The sequence below is a fragment of the Thamnophis sirtalis genome, unplaced genomic scaffold, assembly GCF_051295495.1.
Source record: "Thamnophis sirtalis isolate CommonGarterSnake01/CBP01778 unplaced genomic scaffold, rThaSir2_p1.2 scaffold_4, whole genome shotgun sequence".
NCBI lineage: Eukaryota > Metazoa > Chordata > Lepidosauria > Squamata > Natricidae > Thamnophis > Thamnophis sirtalis.
Genome location: NW_028261384.1, coordinates 20247368 through 20268781, shown reverse-complemented (window position 1 = coordinate 20268781; position 21414 = coordinate 20247368). Strand labels below are relative to the sequence as shown.

At 39.3% G+C, this 21414-nt stretch overlaps 1 protein-coding gene across 1 annotated transcript in view; it reads left to right on the top strand.

Annotated features, from left to right (window-relative positions):
• Window positions 1-21414, top strand: part of CCDC7 (coiled-coil domain containing 7) — a 250515-nt gene that overhangs the window by 57642 nt on the left and 171459 nt on the right. The window contains exons 19-20 of the mRNA XM_087712546.1: window positions 9307-9535; window positions 19263-19323. Of these exons, the coding sequence (XP_087568672.1) occupies window positions 9307-9535; window positions 19263-19323 (290 nt within the window). The remainder of the gene's footprint in view (window positions 1-9306; window positions 9536-19262; window positions 19324-21414) is intronic.

The following is a 21414-nucleotide window of genomic DNA, read 5'->3' as shown; positions in this document are numbered from 1 at the left end:
TGCGGCCAAGGGTTGGTGCCTAAATGTGCAGGCAATAAAGAGCTGAGGTGGCGCAGTGGTTAAATGCAGCACTGCAGGCTACTTCAGCTGACTGCTAGATCAGCAGTTCAGCGGTTCATATCTCACCGGCTCAGGGTTGACTCAGCCTTCCATCCTTCTGAGGTGGGTAAAATGAGGACCCGGATTGTTGTTGGGGGCAATATGCTGACTCTGTAAACCGCTTAGAGAGGGCTGAAAGCCCTATGAAGCGGTATATAAGTCTACTGCTATTGCTATTGCTATTTGTGTGTTTCACAGTTGGCTTCTGACAAGCTAAATCAGTGGAAAAACCAGCAATAAAATCACAAGTCATTGTCATGTGAAATCTCTCTTGATGACAGTTGATTTGCTTAATTACTGTAGTGGAAGAGATTATTATAAGTCTCTCGTGATCATGTGATATTATCCTTACAATGAAGTTGCTGGTCCTAGTTGTGTTTTTAAAGCAAGGACTACCTGAAATCATATTCCTTCACTGGTTTAGGAATTTGAAGCAATAAAATGCACTACGTAATAGTGGCATATACAAATGAAGATGGATGAAGCATATATTAAAGTTTATACTAAAGTTTTTATAGTGTGGTGATGGCCTTTGTAAATAATTAAGAACATTGCTGTTCAATGTAGTTGTTTCAAATGATGTCATCAGTGATAGGATTAAAATAGGCAATAAAGATAGGCAGGATTAGACTAGAAACAACACACAGAAGCACACCAGAATGCTTCCTTCCTGCCTTCCTAATAGGATTAACCTTGCAAGATGGGAAAAATGAAAGGCTGTTGGAAGGAGATTTCTTCTAACAGCCAGTTTGCCGAACTGTTCAGAAAGTTAGCTACCGGTTCTGCTGAACCGGTGCGAACTGGCTGAATCCCACCACTGGATATCATGCTTGGCATGCACAACCTTTTATGCTGAATATAGGGAATTTCTTATGAACATTTTAATTTATTTATAAAACATTTGTTAATGACATTGCCTGCAATATGATTGATAGCATAATTACAGATAACCAACAGCCAGATACAAGATTAAGATGTTGGGGGACATTTGGATTGCTATGTTGATTTCTTTGTGAAGTTTGAAAAAAACAACAATGTCCATAGTGTCTTTTGATGGATGAATGTGAATGAGAGAAATTGAACATTCTTCAGTATGGCATTATATATTTTTTTATATAGGACAACTTACTCTACTATTACTTTCTGGTCATATTTATCTTTTTTCCCCTATATGAAACTGTACCTATCTATAATCCTGCGCCTCTATTTGGAAATGAAAAATCACTGCTGAAAAATCAGGTAGCATTTTGGCATGCTTATGGAACTTTCCAAAATATAGAAGTACATTGTTGTAAATTAATTTTTTAAAAAATAGAGCCTGAAACTATAGCTTCTGGTATCTGTAGAAGATATTGACTGAAAGAACTAAAACATTAAATTAAAAAAATTAAATTAAGAAAGGAGGAGCCTATGTTGCTATGAAATGGTTGCCCGATCTCGATGCTCTGCGATCGCCGCCAATACTTTTTTCAATGGATGGTTCAATCGGACCTAAACTGTCCCATAGAGACGGTGAACAGGAAGACTACGTTCTGCTGATCACAGGGAAATCGCAAAGTCCCTGATTGATGAAGGAGAAGGTCTCTCAGCTGGTGTTAAATGCTCAGCCCCTAGGCTGATAAAGTAGGGACGGAAGGAAATGGAAGAGAAAGTGTTTACAGCTGGTGAGGAATTTTTACCCATTTTAAAAGAGCCTGCCTATAAAAAAATCTAAAGCTAATTTAAATCTAAGAATAAAACAAATAAGCGGCGGAATTAAGCTTTGGATGGTTTTCTTCAGTGTGTTATCTTAATTTTTAAACTTTATTTTCATGGATTGAATTTATGCAAACCGTTTGAAATGAATGAATCAAGTTTTCTTCTTCTAACGTTTTTACTATTTACTATTTTACAACCTATGGACTAAATTTCTCCTTATTCATCACTACATGTGTCTTTTACTCTTTCTTCTCTATTTCATGTAAGAATTTGACTTTTTTCAAAACTTGGAATATTAAAAGATACAAAAAGAACAAAGAGAATTGCAACAATTGTAACATCAAAGGGAGAGATAACTGCTACTCGAAGACTGGAAACTTGAATACTGAAAACAAAATACTTTTACTTTCACTACTGATTATTCTGGTCTGGAACTTTAAAGTCTCACAGTTTATTTATAGAAAGTGATAAGAAAGTGATTGTATTTGTTTATACAAATGTTCCTTTGAAGTATATCCTTAACCAGAGATCTCATGGTGAACCTAAGTGTAACCTTGTAAAAATCTTCCAAGTCAGAGCAGCAGTGTTTTAACAGCTGGAAACAATGGCTTATTTCCAACAATAGAGACAAACTGTCAGCTTGCAAGAGATAATGCTTGCAATACAGAAATTATCAAATACATTTGAGAAAATGTTTGAAAAATTAGAGCACCTAACAGAAAAATATGATGAAAAGGATGGAGATGCTTACCAAATGGGAAAAATAGAGGGTAGAGTCCCAAGCAATAAAGAGAAAAATGACTACAAAGAAATCAAATCTGCTGACATCTATGGTGAATGGTTTCTGTCTGGAAATGGAAAAAGTGGAATATGGATGGGAACCCTACCCTAGATGGCTAGACACAGAAGAAGAAAAAATAAAAAGAACTTATGGATTTAAAGTGAGAAATTTTATTAGTAACACCATTGATACGACACTGACAATTAAAGACAAGCCGATTAAGGAAAAAGAAGAAGGGCATCGAAATTACATGAGAGAATCAATAAACAAGGAGTTGCAAAGAAGAGTCCATACAAACTTGATTAAGGATATGATTAGAGGACTGATGCCACAAATGGCAGAAGACATGAGACTGTTTCGTTATTGGAAAGATGGCTGATAGATGAAAGTGCTTAACCTAAAACTAGTTAGACTTAGGGAAATTTAGTGACAATAGATATGGTTAAATAAACAATTGAAAATGATAATAATGTATACATATGTATTGGTATAACAAGTAGTAATTGGATATGAATATTGAATGGTACCTATGAAAGGAAGATGAGAAATGGTTTGGTTACATATAAAGATTAATAAAAAAGAACTAAATTATGATAATGGATATAGTCAAGTAAAGGAGAGATAATGATAATGTATATATAGATATGGGTACAACATGGGGAAATTGGATGTAAATTGTAAACAGTGATTTGGAAAGGAAGATTAGAAACCTTTGTTACTAATGTTATTGATGTTTAGCTAGAATAGGCCATTAAGTAAGGTGACCAGAAGTCCCGATTTTGGTGGGACAGTCACGATTTCGCACAATTTGTCCCGTGTCCCGGGGTGTTCTTAAAAAGTCCTGATTTTTGTGACCGGCCCCGGAAGTAAGTCTGCCCCGCCCCCAGCCCTGTATACCCGTCCTGGCCGGATGGTATTTTGTCCCTTCCGTCTCCCCGTTGCTCAGAAGAGCAACTTTGGGAAGGTCCTTTGCTAGCAGGCAAGTTCTAGGACGCTTGCTGCCACCAAAGGACCTTCCCAGAGTTGCTTTTCTGAGCAACGGGGAGACAGAAAGGACAAAGTACCCTCCATTTTCCCTGTGCCACAAGGGCAGCAGGAAGACTAGGACAGGGATCTCCTCTCGGCTCCAGCCTGGGAGAGAAGCAGCAGAGAAAGGTAAACCAGCATTTTATATTTTATTTGCTTTATTTGCTTTTGGCCCGAGCGGGGCAGGAAAAACACCTTGCCAGAGGTTGCTGGAGAACTCTTTCCGAAGAGAGGGTTTGGGAACTGGGCGGGCGAGATTGGAGCGGGTAGGCGGGGAGTGCACTTGCTCCCCTTTCCCATGGCCTGCCTTTCCCCACGGATCCTGTGGATGCGGCTGCTGGCTGTGCAGGTGGCCTGGAGGGAAGCCCCGAACCTCTTGGCATGGACCTGGCATTGGAGATCCGTGTTTCCAAAGCGTAGCATTATTTCACTCCTCTCCTGTTTTCGGGGGGGGGGGGAGCTACGAGAAACGGGTGGTGGCCACTTGGGGAATATTTGTGTCCCCGGGAGAGCTGATCTTCCCCGTCCCTTACCTCCGAAGGGGAGGCCAGGCGTGGGAGAGAGTACTAATGATAATGACCGATTCCCTCCTGTTTCTGCGGGTTTGGGGAGGGGGAGAGAAGGTAATTGCGGAGCCTGGACTGAAGTTAGAAGGCTGAGTCACTACAATAAGCAGTGACCATTAATTGGAGGAAGAAAAAGCGTAGCCGTGCAACGGAGATTTGCTCTTTCAGAACCTGCATCATCTTTTTTTCAAATAAAAAAAAGCCTTTTAAACATTCTTATTCCTAAAGGCAAAAAACCCCATGAGGCTTGCTGGAGAATGGAGTGGAGGTGATGTGCGAGGGGGAGCCGTGGTGCCGTGGTGGGGGGAGATGTTGCTGAAATAATTCTATCTGTCAGGAACTCGGAGGTGGGGGGGGAGGTCTGTGGGAAGCCTTTGCCGGCCCGACGCCAGCCGTAGCTCTGAAGTTGCTTTCCTTTCTACTGAAGCCCCCGCACAGCAAAGCAAGTCTGGGGAAGTCCTTTGTACCGGCTAGAAAAGGTCTTTATTCACTCCCTCTTGCAGCACGCCCCGATGCGAAAAACGCTGAGATCAGCGCACTTGGGGCTGCTGCTGCTGCTGCGACGTCCAGGGAGGCTCCGCTGGTCTGGAACCCATATGCGGGGGGGGGATCGCCCTCGTGTTACTCGTCTTCCCAGATGGGCTGGTAAGGGGATAGAAAAAGGGTTTTCTCCACTCCCAGGTTTCAGCTTCTTGGCTTCATTATCTCTTTCCAGCTTCTTTTGTTGAGCCTGTAATTAAGGTTCATTTTTATGTCTTAGGAAAGATCACCTGGTTAAAAAGAAGGAAGAGGCTCCACTGGTCTGGAGCCCATCTGCAGGTTGGGAGGGAGGAAGAGACAGACAGAAAGACAGACAGACAGACAGAGACACACAGAGACACACACACACAGAGTGAGTGATTAAGTGAGTGTGTGAGTGAGAGACAGACAGACACACACACACACATATACACATAGAGTGACAGAGAGAGAGAGGAAGGGAGGGGAGAGAGATAGAGAGGGAGGGAGAGAGACAGAGAGAGACACACAGAGAGTGAGTGATTGAGTGAGTGAGTGAGTGAGTGAGTGAGAGACAGACAGACAGACAGACACACACACAAACATATACACACAGAGTGACAGAGAGAGGAAGGGAGGGGAGAGAGATAGAGAGAGAGGGAGGGAGAGAGCTTTCAATTTGTAGGAATGTAACCTGGCTGTTTTTGCCTGCTCTCAAAAAGATGAGCAGGGTTCAACCTGGCTAATAATTGGAGGGGAACCCACCTGGGAATTTCAGTACTGTATATTTAATAGGAAAATATTAAAAATTGTCCAAAAGCAACAATGACAATTTCCATACTACTGCTAAGAAAATTACGACACATCAATAAAATTATAGGAATTGAGTTTAACTCAAGAGAAACTTTTCTAAAGATAGACAGTTATATAACAATTCCACAATTCTGAAAGAACAAGCTTGTTCTATATTAAATTTAATGCTACAGCAGAATGAAGTCACACTGAAGATAAGTGCAGGTAGTCCTCAATGCACGACCACAATTGAGCCCAAAATTTATGTTGTTAAGTGAGAAATTTATTGAGTTTTACCCCATTTTACAATTTTTCTTGCCACATTTGTTAAGTGAAAAAAAAATTTTTTTAATCACCCCCCCCCCCCGTTCAATGGTGTCCCTCTTTACCAATGTTAAAATCTGGTCACCTTAGCCATAAGGGATAGTGTTATTGGGATACTAGAAATAGCAAATGAGATGACAGTATGTGGTTATGTGTTGAGTTTGGTATGTTTTATGATGAAGGATGTTTAAACAATTATAGTCAAATGAGAATGGGGGTAGGATGATGGTAATATGTACAAATATATTTGATTTAAAATACTAGAATTAATATGAATCACGGGTGACTGTGAAAGAAATGCACGGAAACTTTTTGTAACCAACTGATACACTTTCTACAGTATGTAAAGAAAGAGGATTTTTGTGTTGTGTCTGTTTTAAAAAATAAAAATAAAAAACTTTTAATTAAAAAAACATTAAATTAAATTGCTAGATCTTATTTAACAATTTATATTATTCTGAAAAGGAAAATAATTGGTAAAATATATACTTTGTGGTTTCATGTTTTTTCTCTTATACCTATAAAGAAGTTATATGATGTCCAAAAGCCAACTTGATGGAATGATTGAAGTTATTGGTTTAGTCCTGCCTTAGGCATAAAGCCAGCGAGATGATTTTGATTCAGTTGCTCTCTCTCAGACTTAGGAAGAAAGCAACTGCAAATCTCTCCTGAAATACTATATTTGCCAAGAACAAGAATTAAGATTAGCTTGAAGAGATATTTATTTTTAGGCCGCAATAAAAGAGAACAATAGAAGCTCAATTCAAAATATTCTGAGGCAAGATTTTGAGAGACTGGAAAAATATCCCTCTGATTTTTTACCAAGTAAGCTTGTGTAACCCTATGAGGTACTATTTCAATCTGGGAATATTGTATAATCTTTACTGTGGGACTTCAGTTGATATTTCTCCATTAGATTACTCCCTAATAGTCAATCAAAACAAGGGAAATATTTTATGATAGATTCCATTATAACAAGAAAATAAAACATTTTTTTCTATGAATGGTATTTCTTGAAAAGATATTCTATCCCAATTTGTTTAAGCACAATTATAATTGTTAATAAAACACCAGAATAATCTATTAAAATTAATCCCGGATTACTCTTTAGGTCCTAAAAGAATACCAGAAAATCTTTGAAGAATGATTTCCAAACTTCCACGAGGAGTGAAATAAAACCAATACAAGGATGCCTGGTCTTGCTGATGAATAAATAAGATTTTTTGTCCTCCAAAATGTTCTGCAGTTTTATTAGACATTACTGAAACACTACTAGAAAAGTTTTGTTTTAAAAAAAGATTGTTCCCATTTTTTTAGGCTTTATTCATTATAATACTTTAAATGTATATTGGCCACTTTGGTTAAAATTGCATTTTTAAGATGGCTCATGAAAATGAAACAAGAAATAACAAAAATGTGATATAAAATATTTAAAATTATAATGAAGACCATCTAAAACTAGCATGTTGGTTTGGCTGAACAGTCCTAATATTATTCATAGGGTCCTGATTATGGAATGGGTATTATATCAACAGCAGATTGGCAGAGCAGAATCAGTTCTTCTTGTATGCGTACTTGTTTTAGTAGAGAAAAGAATCATCCATAGAAAGGATTGGAACAATTAAATTTAGATTATTTCTGAGCTCATTTAAGTATTTTAAATATTATGGGTCATGGAGGTGGACAAACATACTTGGGATGTAGTAGTAGCCTCAGAGGACAGCAAGAAGTCAGTTAGGATATATGTCCTTCTTTAAAAGCAGATCTAAAAAGTACCTCGCTCCTGTCTTATAAAAAATTACTGTTTAGTACAAAGACCCCATTAGTTTTAAGAAGGGTGATTAGAACTTTGGCTGTTATGAGTAAGTTATTTCCCATTCAGTCATATTTTTGTTAATCATTTGAAATTATTATTGTTATAGCCATTGTTATTCAATTGTATTCCCTAAAATCTAATTAATATGATTCTGGCCTAATCCAGTCAACTAAGAATGTTGGACACACATAGATACATAATAAAGAATTAAAATATGTCTCTTTATATTCAGTCTAGCATTTTTAAAGGGGATTGTCTAATTTCCGTTTTCTCACATGAGTTATATATAGAGAAATATTTATTTATTTAGTCAGACAGTCAGTTCCTGTATCCCACAATTTAATCAAGTTACTCTGGTTAATTTAAATTTCTAAAAAATTCTAAAATTATGTAATACCAAGTTATTCTGTCTGTTACACAGCTGTTGGATCTTCTTTCTTTACCTTTGTTTCATTATGGCAGGAAATGAGAAATTGATTTTTAAGTTTGATTTAGGATGTAATATAAAGTTTCAAATGCAACATTATTTTTGGAAAAATATTGCAGAAAACAAGAGAAGTATATTTAAATTCTAAATAAACTATGAATCAATTCATATAAACCATTTAAAAATCAGGAACAAACTGCTCAAACAGTGAAACACACACACACACAAACACACACACACACACATCCCTCCCCTCCTTACACATATACATAAACATTCTGCTTGCCTGTCTGCCTATCTCTACTTACCTACTTACCTATCTACCTATCTATTCTGTAGTGATTGAGTTATGTCTCATAAAGGATAACTCAACTGTAATGCATTTATTGTTGAAATTTGATTACACACACACACACACCCCATTATGCCTGTAAAGGAATAAATGGAGACAATTATATTACATTCAGATTTTGTTGTTAACTGTAGAATAAGGTTTTTCATATTATTCCTTTTGGATATATTTCTGTATTTGTATATAAATACGTTAAATTCATATTATTTCTCTTCCTCCCTCAATATAAAAAAGGAAATATTTTTACATATTAGTGACAACTAAAACACCAAAGAATGTTGTTTTTCACTTTCAGTTAACACAATATAAAAATACGTGCAGAAATCTGAGACAATTTTATAAAATAATTTCAATAATTAAGAATTTTAGTGTGCTCTTTACCTAATGAGCAATCTTTACCACCTTCTCATTATTGATTGCTGGAGGAGTCTGTGATCTTTTGGATGAGCCTTTTTGCACCTGAGAGGAGCATTGGCAGATGAATAAGACCGTACTACTGTTAATGTTCTCCTGCAACTACTGGGAACTCCACATGCAAAAAGTAACAAAACTGGTGGTAGCAAAATGAAGGATCCCAAATGGCATGTTATGTGTAGATGTTTGTGTCAGCTCTGTTAAATCAAAACTACTTCAGTTTTAGTCTTCTGGGGGAAACTTCACTTTGCACCATTGCTTTCACTGGCGACACTTAAATTGATAAAATCTATCAAAAAACCCCTCTTCTTCCTTGCTACTACCAACACTAATTTCCCATCTTTGTGGCAGAAAGTAGTAGGGCTTTGGAAGTGATAAAACATGTTGTAGAAGTCCTTATTGACACCTGTGCCCTTTGCAACTGAGTAGGAACTTTGGGAACTAACTGAAGGAATTCAAGACTGCTGCTTATAATCTTTCCTAGGAAATAATTGCTGTTTATTATACTTAAAGCGCAGGGAAAGATGTATCTATAGAAGAAAAGCAGCAATTGCCTGATTCTGCAAAAGATGAAAAAATATTGCCAGTGATTTTAGATAAACATGTAGAAATGCTTCCACCAGACTCAAAAAGCCGGAAAGAAGAAATTACTATATCTCCTCAACAACATGTTCCAAGTACTAAACAGAAAACTTTGCAAATTACTCCAGAATTCAAAATGAAGGACACAGCTGAAGCTAAGGTAATTGAAGCTAATTGGAGACTTTTGGGGGAAAAAACTTTCAGTTGTCATATTACCAAGATGTAACCTTATAAGGACCAGTGCCACTGTCTCCATACATAGGTTTGTATATGTATTACAGAAACATAGCAAAGTATTGGTGAAAGATTAGGAATTATACAGATTATTTCAGATTAGTCCATATGCTTCTGCAGATATATGAAAAATGTGTGGAATATTTCAGCAATAATAATTTAAAAATTAGGTACTTGTGATAATTTTATAACATCTCTTCTTTAAAGCTAGATGCACAGCTGTTTGCTTGGTCACAGCCATGGGTAGCCATGGGCAAAAACATCATGGGGTTGCAGTGAGGTAGCCCAGCTGGTCACCGCCATGCTGTAGCCCCTGTGCACTTGGCACCCTCCTCAAACCTCATTCTCCAATGGGCCTGCAACTCTCCTCACCCCCTATGGCTCCAGCAATGGGAAGGGCAGGGAGCAGGTTTCCTAGAGGATGCACAGAGATTGTAACATGGTGGAGACTGGCTGGGTTGCCTCACCACAACCCCATGATTTGTCTTTGCCTGCAACCTCCATGGCTGAGACAGAGCAGGTGGCTGTGCATCTGGCAGGCCTAATTGGTTGCCTCTGCCTGCTTCTTGGATCATCATTCTGGTAGTTGCAGGAGTTAGACCCACTGCACTGCAGGGCTGTCGACTCCCAGCTGCCTCTTGTGGATGGGGCTCCCCACCTTTTCTGTTTGCCAGAGGCTTCGTGAATGGGGTGGTGGGTTGAAGACTCTTCCTGCATGTAAAGCAGAGTTAGAAAATGAAGTTGGACAACCCCACTCCACCCTGTCACCTGCCTCCCCTCATCTCATGACAGCAAACAATGGCAGCTGATGAAGGTAGAGGCATGGGGAGAGGTAATCCAGCCTGTCAGATGCACCGGGTGGCTGCCCAGCCATGGTGACTGTGGGTAAGCAAAGACAGAGAATGGAACAGAGCATGCGGGTGGGTGGGAAACTGCCCAGCACTTCCAACAGGCCGGATCATGTGCCTCCTCCCCTGTGCCTCTCACATGCTCACTTCCTCCTGTGCATGCTCCGGGGGTGTCCGGCAGGGTGGATAATCCCTCATTGTCTCTGGGGTGGCCATGCAGGCCAAATCTTGGCCTTGTGTTTGTTATATCTGGTTGAAGACTTTGTTCCTGCCCTCAAACAATAAGGCCAGTGAATGCGAACAAGCAGTGAATCTGAGCCATGAATGGTTTTTATTTTATTTTATATATTTTATTATGTTTTCATTCTATACAATCACATATTCACTGTGCTTAATCAGGGCATATAACATTGAATAATAAACACGGCCCTCACTTATATAGAAAATGCCCTCTACAATACAAACCCAGTATACCACCTTGGCCTGCCATACACCCTCTTTCAACCCCCTCCAACTTTCATTCTTCCTTCTCACACACCCCTCTACGCCTACTTCCCCTCCCCTTCTTTCTAACCTTAACCCTATCACTCCCTCTCCATTCCCTCCCTCCCTTCTCCTCCTCCTCTCTCTCACCCTCTCCACCCTCCTTCTTCTTTCACTCGACCCTTTCCTTCGGTATCTATTACCTTCCAGTATATTCGGTTTGTTCTATTTTCGCACTAACATTGAAAAGCCACAGTATACAAATACAATCATGGAATTTAACACATATTGTATTTCCCCCCTCCCCCTAAATCCCCACCTCCCTTCCCTCCCCCCGACTTCCCAAAGACCATACGTGGTATAACTTTTGAACAATCACAGTCTAAAATATCTCTACATTGAACTCAGCTTCTTACTGTTACCCAAATTTTAAACAATTTAAATTATTACTGATACTAAGCATAAGCTATCTGGAGTTTCTTAGTCCCATATTTACTTTTTATGTAATCAATCCATTTTTTCCAGTCTCGTTTATATCTCTCGTTTGAATGTTCTTTGAGATATGCTGAGATTTTGGCCATTTCGGCTAAGTTCATAACTTTCAAAGTCCATTCTTGAATTGTAGGTAAATCTTTCTTCTTCCAATACTGCACCACCAAGAGTCTTGCTGCCGTTATTAAATACAGAACCAAATTAGTCTCTGCTGCTGTAAAATCAATACATATACCCAGTAAAAACAACTGGGGGGTAAATTTTATCCTTCTTTTAAAGATGTTTTGCAGGATCCACCATATTTTTATCCAAAATGCCTTGACATTACGACATGTCCACCATATATGAAAATATGTAGCATCACAAGAACCACATCTCCAACATTTAGGTTGAACATTTGGATACATAGAGGCAAGCTTTTTAGGATCTAGGTGCCATCTATAAAACATCTTATAAAAATTTTCTCTCAAGTTTTGTGCTTGTGTAAATTTCACATTTCTTACCCAGATTCTTTCCCATGTTTCAAGCATTATTGGTTCCTCGATATTCTGAGCCCATTTTATCATACAATCCTTAATCAGTTCCGTTTCAGAATCCATCTGTACTAATACATTATATATCCTCTTTATATGCATTGAGCTTTGATCTCTTATTTGTTTAAACAAATTATCCTCAACTTTTACAAAGCCAATTTTTTGATCTGTTTTCCACCTAGCCTGTAATTGACCATACTGAAACCACGTTTGAACTACCTTCTCTTCTTTAAGTACCTCTAAAGATTTTAGTTCCATCACCCCTCTTTCTGAGATAAGAAGTTGTCTATAGGTGGTTCTATCGTGTTTTTGTTCTACATTCATATTTTCAATTGCATGTCTAGGAATTGCCCACATGGGCACTTTATCATTTAATTTATGTTGATATTTTTTCCAAACCCGCAATAAAGCATTTCTTAAGATGTGATTTTTAAATTTCTTATCCGTTTTTTTGTTAAATAACAGGTAAGCATGCCAACCATATAACAAGTCATATCCCTCGATATTCAAAATTCTGTCATTAGTTAGATGAATCCAATCACTAATTGCAGATAATGCCACTGCGTCATAGTATAATTTTAAGTTAGGTAATTTCAATCCTCCTCTTTCACGTGCATCTTGCATTATTTTCATCTTTACCCTCGGCTTCTTTCCTGCCCACACAAATTTGTTGATACCCTTCTGCCATTCTAAAAGATTCGCATCTCTTTTAAGTATTGGTAACATTTGAAAAAGAAATAAAAATTTTGGTAAAATGTTCATTTTTACTGCCGCTATTCTACCCAGCAAGGACAAATGCAGTTTTTCCCACCTTTTCAACTCCAACTGTATACTATGCCAAAGTGATTCATAATTATACTTGTATAATTTCCCATTTGAGATTAAGATATTAACTCCAAGATATTTAACTTTTTTAACTACCTCACATCTTAGCATTGCCCCCAGTTCTTCCTTCTGTTTGATAGTCATATTTATAGCTATTATTTTGGTTTTTCCTAGATTTATTTTAAATCCCGAGGCTTGACCATATTGATTGATCGTATTCAATAATACCCTACTAGTTTCCTGCGGTTGTTCCAATATTATAACCAGATCATCCGCAAATGCACGGACTCTATATTCTTGCTGTCTAATTTTAATCCCTTTTAGACCGCCCAGGCCCCGTATCTTATTCAACAGTATTTCCAAAGTTATAATAAACAATAATGGGGACAGAGGACAGCCCTGTCTTGTACCTTTTTCAATTTGAAAGGAGTCTGTCAGACTTCCATTGACAATGATCTGGGCTGTTTGCTGCTGATATATTGCACCAATTGACCGTAAAAAGCCATCTCCTATCTGCATTTTTTGCAATGTCTTCAGCAGGAATTGCCAATTAACTCGATCAAAGGCTTTCTCCGCATCCAAAAATATGAATGCGGCCGGGATTTGATTGTTCTTTCCCAGGTATTCTAAAGCGTTGATAATTAATCTAACGTTGTCCTTCATCTGTCTGCCCTGTATAAAACCAGTTTGATCGGTATGTATCAGTTGCTGAATTACCCCCATTAGCCTATTTGCTAATATTTTAGTAAAAATTTTATAATCTACATTGAGTAATGAAATAGGTCTGTAATTTTTTGGTTGGGTAAGGTCTTGGTCTTCTTTGGGTATCAACGATATGAACGCAGTCTTCCACGAAGGAGGCACTTTCCCTCCCGATTGAATTTTATTGAATAGTTCTCTGAGGGGTTCTACCATTTCTAACTGTAGATTTTTATAATAAACAGCTGTTAAACCATCTGTGCCTGGTGCTTTCCCTAACTTTAATTGTTTAATTGCCTGCAAAATTTCCCCAGAGGTTATAGGTTGATTCAGCTTATGCCTATGTTCTTCTCTAACTAGGGGGATTTTCTCTTTATCTAGGTATTTGTCTATATCTCCGTCCTTAATTTTATCCCCTTTATACAACTCTGTAAAAAATTCCCGAAATACCTTTTGAATCTCTTCCTGTTGAAACACTTCCTTCCCTCTGTAACACAATTTGGATACATTTCGAGCTTTCCTTTTTTTTCTAATCTGATAAGCCAACCACCTACCGGGTTTATTTGCATTGCAGAAAGTATTATGTTTAGCATATAATAAACTAGTAGCTACCTGGTCAGAGATCAGCATATCAAACTGAGATTTTAATATAGCAATTGTTTCCCTAATCTTTGTATTTCCTGGATTCAATGTTAATTCTGACTCTTTCCCTTTAATTTCCTCTTCCAATTCTTTTCGTTTTTGCCCTTGTTTGTGTCTATGTATTTTGTTTATATTCATTAATACTCCTCTCATATACGCTTTGCTTGCATCCCATACATATTCCAAAGATGTACCCTTGTTCATATTGAGAACAAAATATTCCGATAGCAATTTTTTACAATCATTAACATACTTTTCATATCTAAATAAGTTTTCATTCAACCTCCAGGACCTTCTTGCCTGGGCTACCCTTCCCAATTCCATCCAGACTGGATTATGGTCTGAAAGAACTCTCGCCATAATCTTTGTCTTCTTCACCCTACAAAGTAAATCATTTGTAATTAGTATAAAATCAATCCTTGAAAGAGATTGATGTCTATTGGAAAAAAAGGTAAAGTCATATTCTTCTGCATGCCTCTTGCGCCAAGCGTCTCGCAATTCAAAATCGTCCAGCATGTCAAAAAAGGGTTTGGGTAACTTAGCTCGAAATTTGGTGTTCGGGCGAGCTGTCTTCTTATCTCTTTTGGTGTCGATCACACCATTCCAGTCACCCAATAATATACAAGACTCAAAGTCCCACTGTACTAATTTAGCATGAAGATTTCTATAAAATCCATCTTGTTGTTGATTAGGAGCATAAATTCCCAAAAGTAACGTCTTTTTCCCTTCTTAGATTCCCTTAAATCTAATGCAATATATCTTCCAAAGGGACCTGCTTCAATTAGCTCAGCTTTAATGTCTTTTCTTAAATATACTACTATGCCATTTTTCTTTTCCATGGCTGAGGTCGCAAAATGTTGGCCCAGTTTGGGGTTAAACAAATATTTTTGATCGGTTGATTTGATATGAGTTTCTTGCAAGCAAATTATGTCATTCTTAAACTGTTTGAGATAATGAAATATTTTCTTTCTTTTCTGTGGAGAGTTCAGTCCGTTAACATTCCATGTCAAAATCTTAGTTGTCATTTTTGGTTGCCTGAAGCTTTTTTAGAGCCTCCCGCAAGGCCTGTCTCACCTTTGGTTTGGCTCCTCCCACAGCTTCTGAGCTTGTTGCAGTAGCTCCTTGATCAATGGCCAACGATTGTTGAGATTGTTGCATAGTAGCTTGTTTATCCGTTTGTCTGGTGGTCTTACGGTTGGATCTTTTTTCCTTGACTCCTTGCCCTTCCGGAAGAGGGAGATGATACATTTTATCTGATGGTTGTGTGGTTTGCTGTTTATCTTGTTCGTCTCGTGGTTTTTCACCATATCCCGAAGGTTCAGGGTATCCCATCTTCAGAATCCTATGATAGAAATCACGAGCTTTCCATACAGAGCTGAGACGATATCTTTGTTTGTCCATTGTAACTATAATACCGAATGGGGCATCCCATCTGTACTGTATCTGACGCTTTCTGAGCTCTTCCACCAGAAAAGCATAATCTCTTCTGGCTCTTAGCATCTGAGGTGGTATTTCTTTCAAAACAATCAGGTCCTGTCCACCAATTTGAAGCTTAGTATTGTAAGACTCTTGTAGTATTATATTTCTAGATTCTCTTGTAACAAAGTATATTACCACGTCTCGGGGAAGTTGCCTTTGTTTTGCTGTCCATGAGTTAACACGAAAAATCCTGTCAATCTGCCAATCAAAATTGGATCCCGGTTTTCCCACCAGACGGTCAAAAGCTTCAGAAAACATTTGCTTTAAGTTCTCCTGCTTTTCTTCACGCAGCCCCCTCACTCTTAATGCAAGCTCCATCTGCTTATACTGTATAATAATAATTTGTTTTTCAGCATTATCAATTTTTTGTTCCACCACTTCAGTTTTGGATATCAGGTTAGTTTTAGCTTCATTGAGAGTTTCTAAATTATCTTCCATTCCAGAAATATATTCTGTTATCACATTTACAATTCCCATCATATTATCATTCATTTTAGTGACCCTGGTATCGAATTTGTCATATAGAACTTCCATCTCATTCCTTATTTCATCTTTGAAATCTTTAAGCATTTCTAGATTCTGTTCTCTGAATTCTTTAAACATTTCTAAGTTCTGTTCTCTGGATTCTTTGAACATTTCCAGAAAAAATTCTTTTGTTAGTACATCTCCACTAGGGGGCATAGATGGTGGGGGCTGCAACTTTGTACCAGGTATGGGAGACGTTTTCGGAGGTAATTTGACAGAGGTTAATTTGGATGCCATTATATTTTGGTTTTAATTATTTATTCTAAATTACTAATCCACTGTGCTATGTGGAGAAAAAGAAATTCCTCCCCCCCCCTTTTTTCCCTTCTTTTTTTTTTTTTCAAGGGGTTTTACGGAGGATTTCAAAAGAGAAAGTCCGTTTGGAATGTTTGGAATGTCTCTTTATCAACAACAAAGAGTCTTGAAAGCTTTAAGGGAGTAGCTCTAATTAAATTATAAGAAATTGTTTCTTTGATTCTGTAGCAGGAAGCCGGAGATAACAAATGCAGAAGCTGTAAACGCCATTTTGAAGACAATTAAACAAAATAGGTTTTTATAACATTGAAGCTGGTATTTCAGATAGAGAAAGGTTTTAAAGTTCACAAGTTTGGTCTTTGCTCGTATTGATTTTTAATAGTCTCTTTTCTAAAGATTGTCCTAAGGGGGAGGGGTCCTGTCTAGTGCTGTGAATAACAGCTGCGAAGTTCAGGTCGGAGTTGAATGACTCAGCTTTGGGTTGATCCTCCCCCTCCGTCCACAGCTCACAAAGAAACAAACTGTGAACTTCAAAGAAGATTCTTACCAGCTGAGATTCCTCACTGCTTTTTTCTTGTCTGAAAAAAGAGTTATCTTCTTGATATTGAGTAGATAACGAACCTGAATTCTGGGGGCAGCTCTGTTAAGCTGCCGACGGCGACAGGCCACTCCCCGGAAGTCTGAGCCATGAATGGTTTTGTTTCCTGGGCTTGGCCTTAGATCTGACCTGGAGGGCTGCCCTCACACCTCAATCCCGTCCCCTGGGCACACACATGTGGCAAATATGCAAGTGCTGCAGTCCTGGGTGAAAGTGAAATGCTCAGACTGTAGTCAGCCTGCAGGGCAACATGGACCCTGGGGATGCCAGGCCCCATGTGCTCTCACCATCTCCTGTGCATGCACCCAGGGGACAGGGCTGGAGCAGCCCCTTGCGGGTTCCAGGGCAGCCCCACAGATCTAAACCTGGCCACTTTCTGACTTGGATGGCTGCCACTAAGTTGTAAATCGGCACCTGGCTGAAGCACTGTGGGCTGGTCCTTTGGTACTTCCAGGGTGAGATCTAATCACCTTGTGGGCTGGGCCCACAGCTCCACAGGCCTTGAGTTTGACACCCGGCTTTAGATAAATCTTTAATATTTTACAGTTATTTCTCCCTCTTAAAAATATTTCTGTAGTAACAAACTTTATGGTCATGCTTCTCATTTCCTGTTTGCATTTGATACCCATTATCTTGGAAAATATGTTGCTGTAATTTTACAATTAAGGTAGCAGTAGAATTCATAGTTTGCATTTCTAGTCTGGACTACCTTGAAGACAGATTCAGTTGCAACTTGGGTTTTTTCTAGACTTATTATTTATTGACAATAGATATAGTTTAAATAAATAACTGATAATGTTACTATGTATAATGTTATGAGTGTAATTGGATATGAATATTGAATGGTACCCATGTAAGGAAGATTAGCAATTCCTTTGGATTATACGTAAAGGTTAATAATAACAATAAAAAAGAACTAAGTTAGATACAGTTAAAGTTTTGATTATGAGGGGGAAAATGTTACGATAAAGATAGTCAAATAAAAGAGGGATAAGAATAACAACGTATATATAGATATGGGTATAACATAAGGAAACTGGATATAAACTTTAAACAGTGATTTGGAAAGGAGGATTAGAAAACTTTGTTATTAAATATTATGGATGTTTAGCTAGAATAGGATATAAGGATTTAGTTAGTGGAGGATTTTAGAAATAGTAATTGAAAGGCCAGTATGTGCTTATGTATTAAATTTTGGTATATTTTATGATGGACGCTTAAACAATTATAGTCAAATGAAAATGGAGATATGATGATGGTGACATGTATGAATATTTGAGTTAAAATACTTAAGTTAAAATGAATTATGTTTGTTGACTGTGGAAGAGATGCACGAAAATCTTTTTGTAACCAACTGGTATACTTTCTATAGCATGTAAAGAAGGACGTTGTATTTGTTTTACATTAAAAATTAAAAAAATATTAAAGAGTCAAGGCTAAAGCAGAGGTGGGTTGCTGTTGGTTCAGCCAAACCAGTAGTAGAATTTAGGCCTGGGCCGCAGAACTGGCTGAGACCCAGGCCTAACACGCCCCCGAACTGGTTCTCTGGTATCTTCTGTCATTGCCGGCATGGGTCTGCACATGCATAGAGCAATTTTTTGTCAAATGCGCATGCGCAAGCAACACGTGGCTGGTGCGTGTGCACAGCGAACTGGTACTATCCAGTTCAGGAACCCACCCTTGGGCTAGAGCCTTTGCGCAGTTTTGTGTTGTGTGCCAGTTGTACTGTTTCCTGAATCAAGAGACTCTGCACTAAAACCCTGGTCATCTTATTCTTGGACTATTTCAACATGCACTACAGGGGCTTACCCTGGAATAATATTTGGAAGCTACAGATGGTGCAGGATGAAGCCACACAGACAATTCTAGGTTCTAGAGTGGTCCTTGTTACACTGCTATTCCATAGGCTGTTCTGGTTGCCAGTTTGCTTCCAGGTTTCACCTTTTTGCTTTCTATTTCTTGGTTAGTGAAATGTAAGCTTGCAGAATTTATTACACTATCTCCTTCACAAAGTATATATGCAACAGTATATTCAAAAAATGTTTTTGAATGTCATATTAATAAATCCATATTTTGTATCTTGTATTCAGTTGCTATAAATTAATATACAGAAGCTCTCTAATCATATTTTATTCCAGTTCATAAAGAATAGACAGAAAACAAGAAAATAATCATTAAATTGTGTAGAGTAGATGAAAAGACCAACAGATTTAATGTATATTACAAAAAAGCACATAATATTCTATTTACCATTTTAAAAATTATTTTCAATAGCCTTTAACATTGCAAAAAGAAATTCCAAGACTTGACATAGACTCAGCAGGACTTCAAAAAGGTAATTGTTATTCTCATTTTGTTATTTTACTCTTAAAAATTATAAACTTGCATAATATCTTATATAGTGTTCTTTGAAAAAAGAAATCTTACGTTACAATCCTAGTATAATTCCAAAGTATATTTTTAAAACTGTAATTTACTTATGGATAAATCGTAAAGGTGATTTTGGAAGGTGTGCATTATAAATCTACATGATCCTCAGCCCCATTAAGTAAAATATTTATTAGACTGTATGCAGTGGTAGATTTCAATTTTTTTTTTAGAACCTATTCCCGAACATCCTCCCCCCACCAGCCACTCACCAGTTCTTTCTTCTTCTGGTTCTTCTTAGAAATTTTTGGCAGTATGGTGAGGATGGGTGGGGCGAGTGAAAGATCGAAGGAGGGGAGGGAGAGTTCCGGTATGGCGCCTCCTGACCAACGGGTACAGGAAGGCACTAAATTTCACCATCCAGTATGGCCGTACCAGTCCGTACCAGTTGAAACACACCCCTGACTGTATGGATAAAAAATTCTTGAATCCCAATCCAAAAGTACATTCCATGAAGACAAGAAATACAGTGTTCTCCAGTGCGCTGCTTAGAGAGTCCAAGCATGGGTTAACACAGTCTATCAGCCTTGGACTGAGTGAATTTTTCTTTGACCACGCCTCCCTTTGCCTCCCTATTTTCAATTTATAAACACAGTCCGCCCGTGAGGACTAATTTAGGGAGCTCTCCTGTCCAATTACAGATGGACTGGTCTCCCCAAGATTGATTTGACCACTTTGTATTACATATTTCTGGATAAGAACCAAATTGTACCAACTATTGATATTTGACTGCTGAGAGGCTTCTGGGCTGTTTTCTTCCCTGCTGGTCGCAAGCGGGGTCGGAATGTGTGAGTCGCTTGCCCAGCGGCTGCTGGCGAGCGAAGGGGGGGCGGGAGGCCTCACGACTCCACAAACCACCAGCAGCCGAATTTTGGAGCCGCGCCGATGATCACGGTCTTGGCGACATCGGTGGTGCTCTCTTCTGCCCAGCAACATCGGCAGGCATTTTTGGTCATATTCGCACGCTTTCTCCTCGTTGACTGGTGGTTTTGGTGGGCAGAGGCTAACCGCGTAGCAGCTGCCATTTTCTTCATTCCGACTTGTGAAGGAGCAGAGTGAGAAGCATTTGGAGCCATGGAGAGAGAGAAGGTTGTGTACGTTGCCTCTCAGCTGCAGATTACTGCCGGGAGGTGCGGTGCCTAGTCCGGGGTGCCAGCTAGTCCTGCCCTCCTGTTTCTCACCACTCAGGGACCCGAGGGCGGTCGGAGGAAGGGATCTATCCTTCGGGCGGTCCTCTACTTCCCTGAAGATCTGCGGGCATGCTTTAGCTGGCTGGCTACCGTCTGGTGTCCGCTTGCTGCAAGTCCAGCCAAGAGTCCGGGAGTCCTACCCATCCGAGGCCTACAGGCAGCATGGCTGATGACAGTTTGGAGACGCAGGAGGTGCAGGCAGGGCCTTCCAACAAACGCAATAGGCTAGATCCTCCACCCAAGGGGGGAAAATGGGGCAAGGGGACCACCAGAAAGTCCTCCCTGGGGCCCTCAGGGACCGTTGACAAGGCCAGAGGGGGTTCCCTGCAGCATAAGTCTGCGGAGGCAAAGGCTTCGCATACCCACAGGCCCCGGTCTCTACCTGAGCAGGGAGACCTTCCACCCGGGCCCCCATCTGATCACAGGATGGGAAGAGACTCCCCTTCCATTCGGGACAGTGGGTCCCAATCCACGGGAGAGGGAGATTTGAGGGAGTGCTCTCCGGATGCCCACTGGGGGTACCCGGAGTCATCCAGCTCTTCTCTTCAAGAAGAAATGGAGCCTTTCCAGAGCATGCTCCCTGCGGAAGAAGGGTCTACCTCAGGCAGGCACAAAGGCCATTTGCCTTCCAGCAGGCATTGCCCAAAGGAGGATAAGGGTCCCGCCTTATCCGCTGAAATGAGGGAGGTGATCTCCTTAGCCATCTCTCAAGGCATAGCGGAGGGCATTAGGCAGAAGGAATCCCACAAGTCTGGTTCCCCCAAGGCCAAGCAGTCTCTTGTGGCCACTGCTACTCAGGCTCTGGCCTC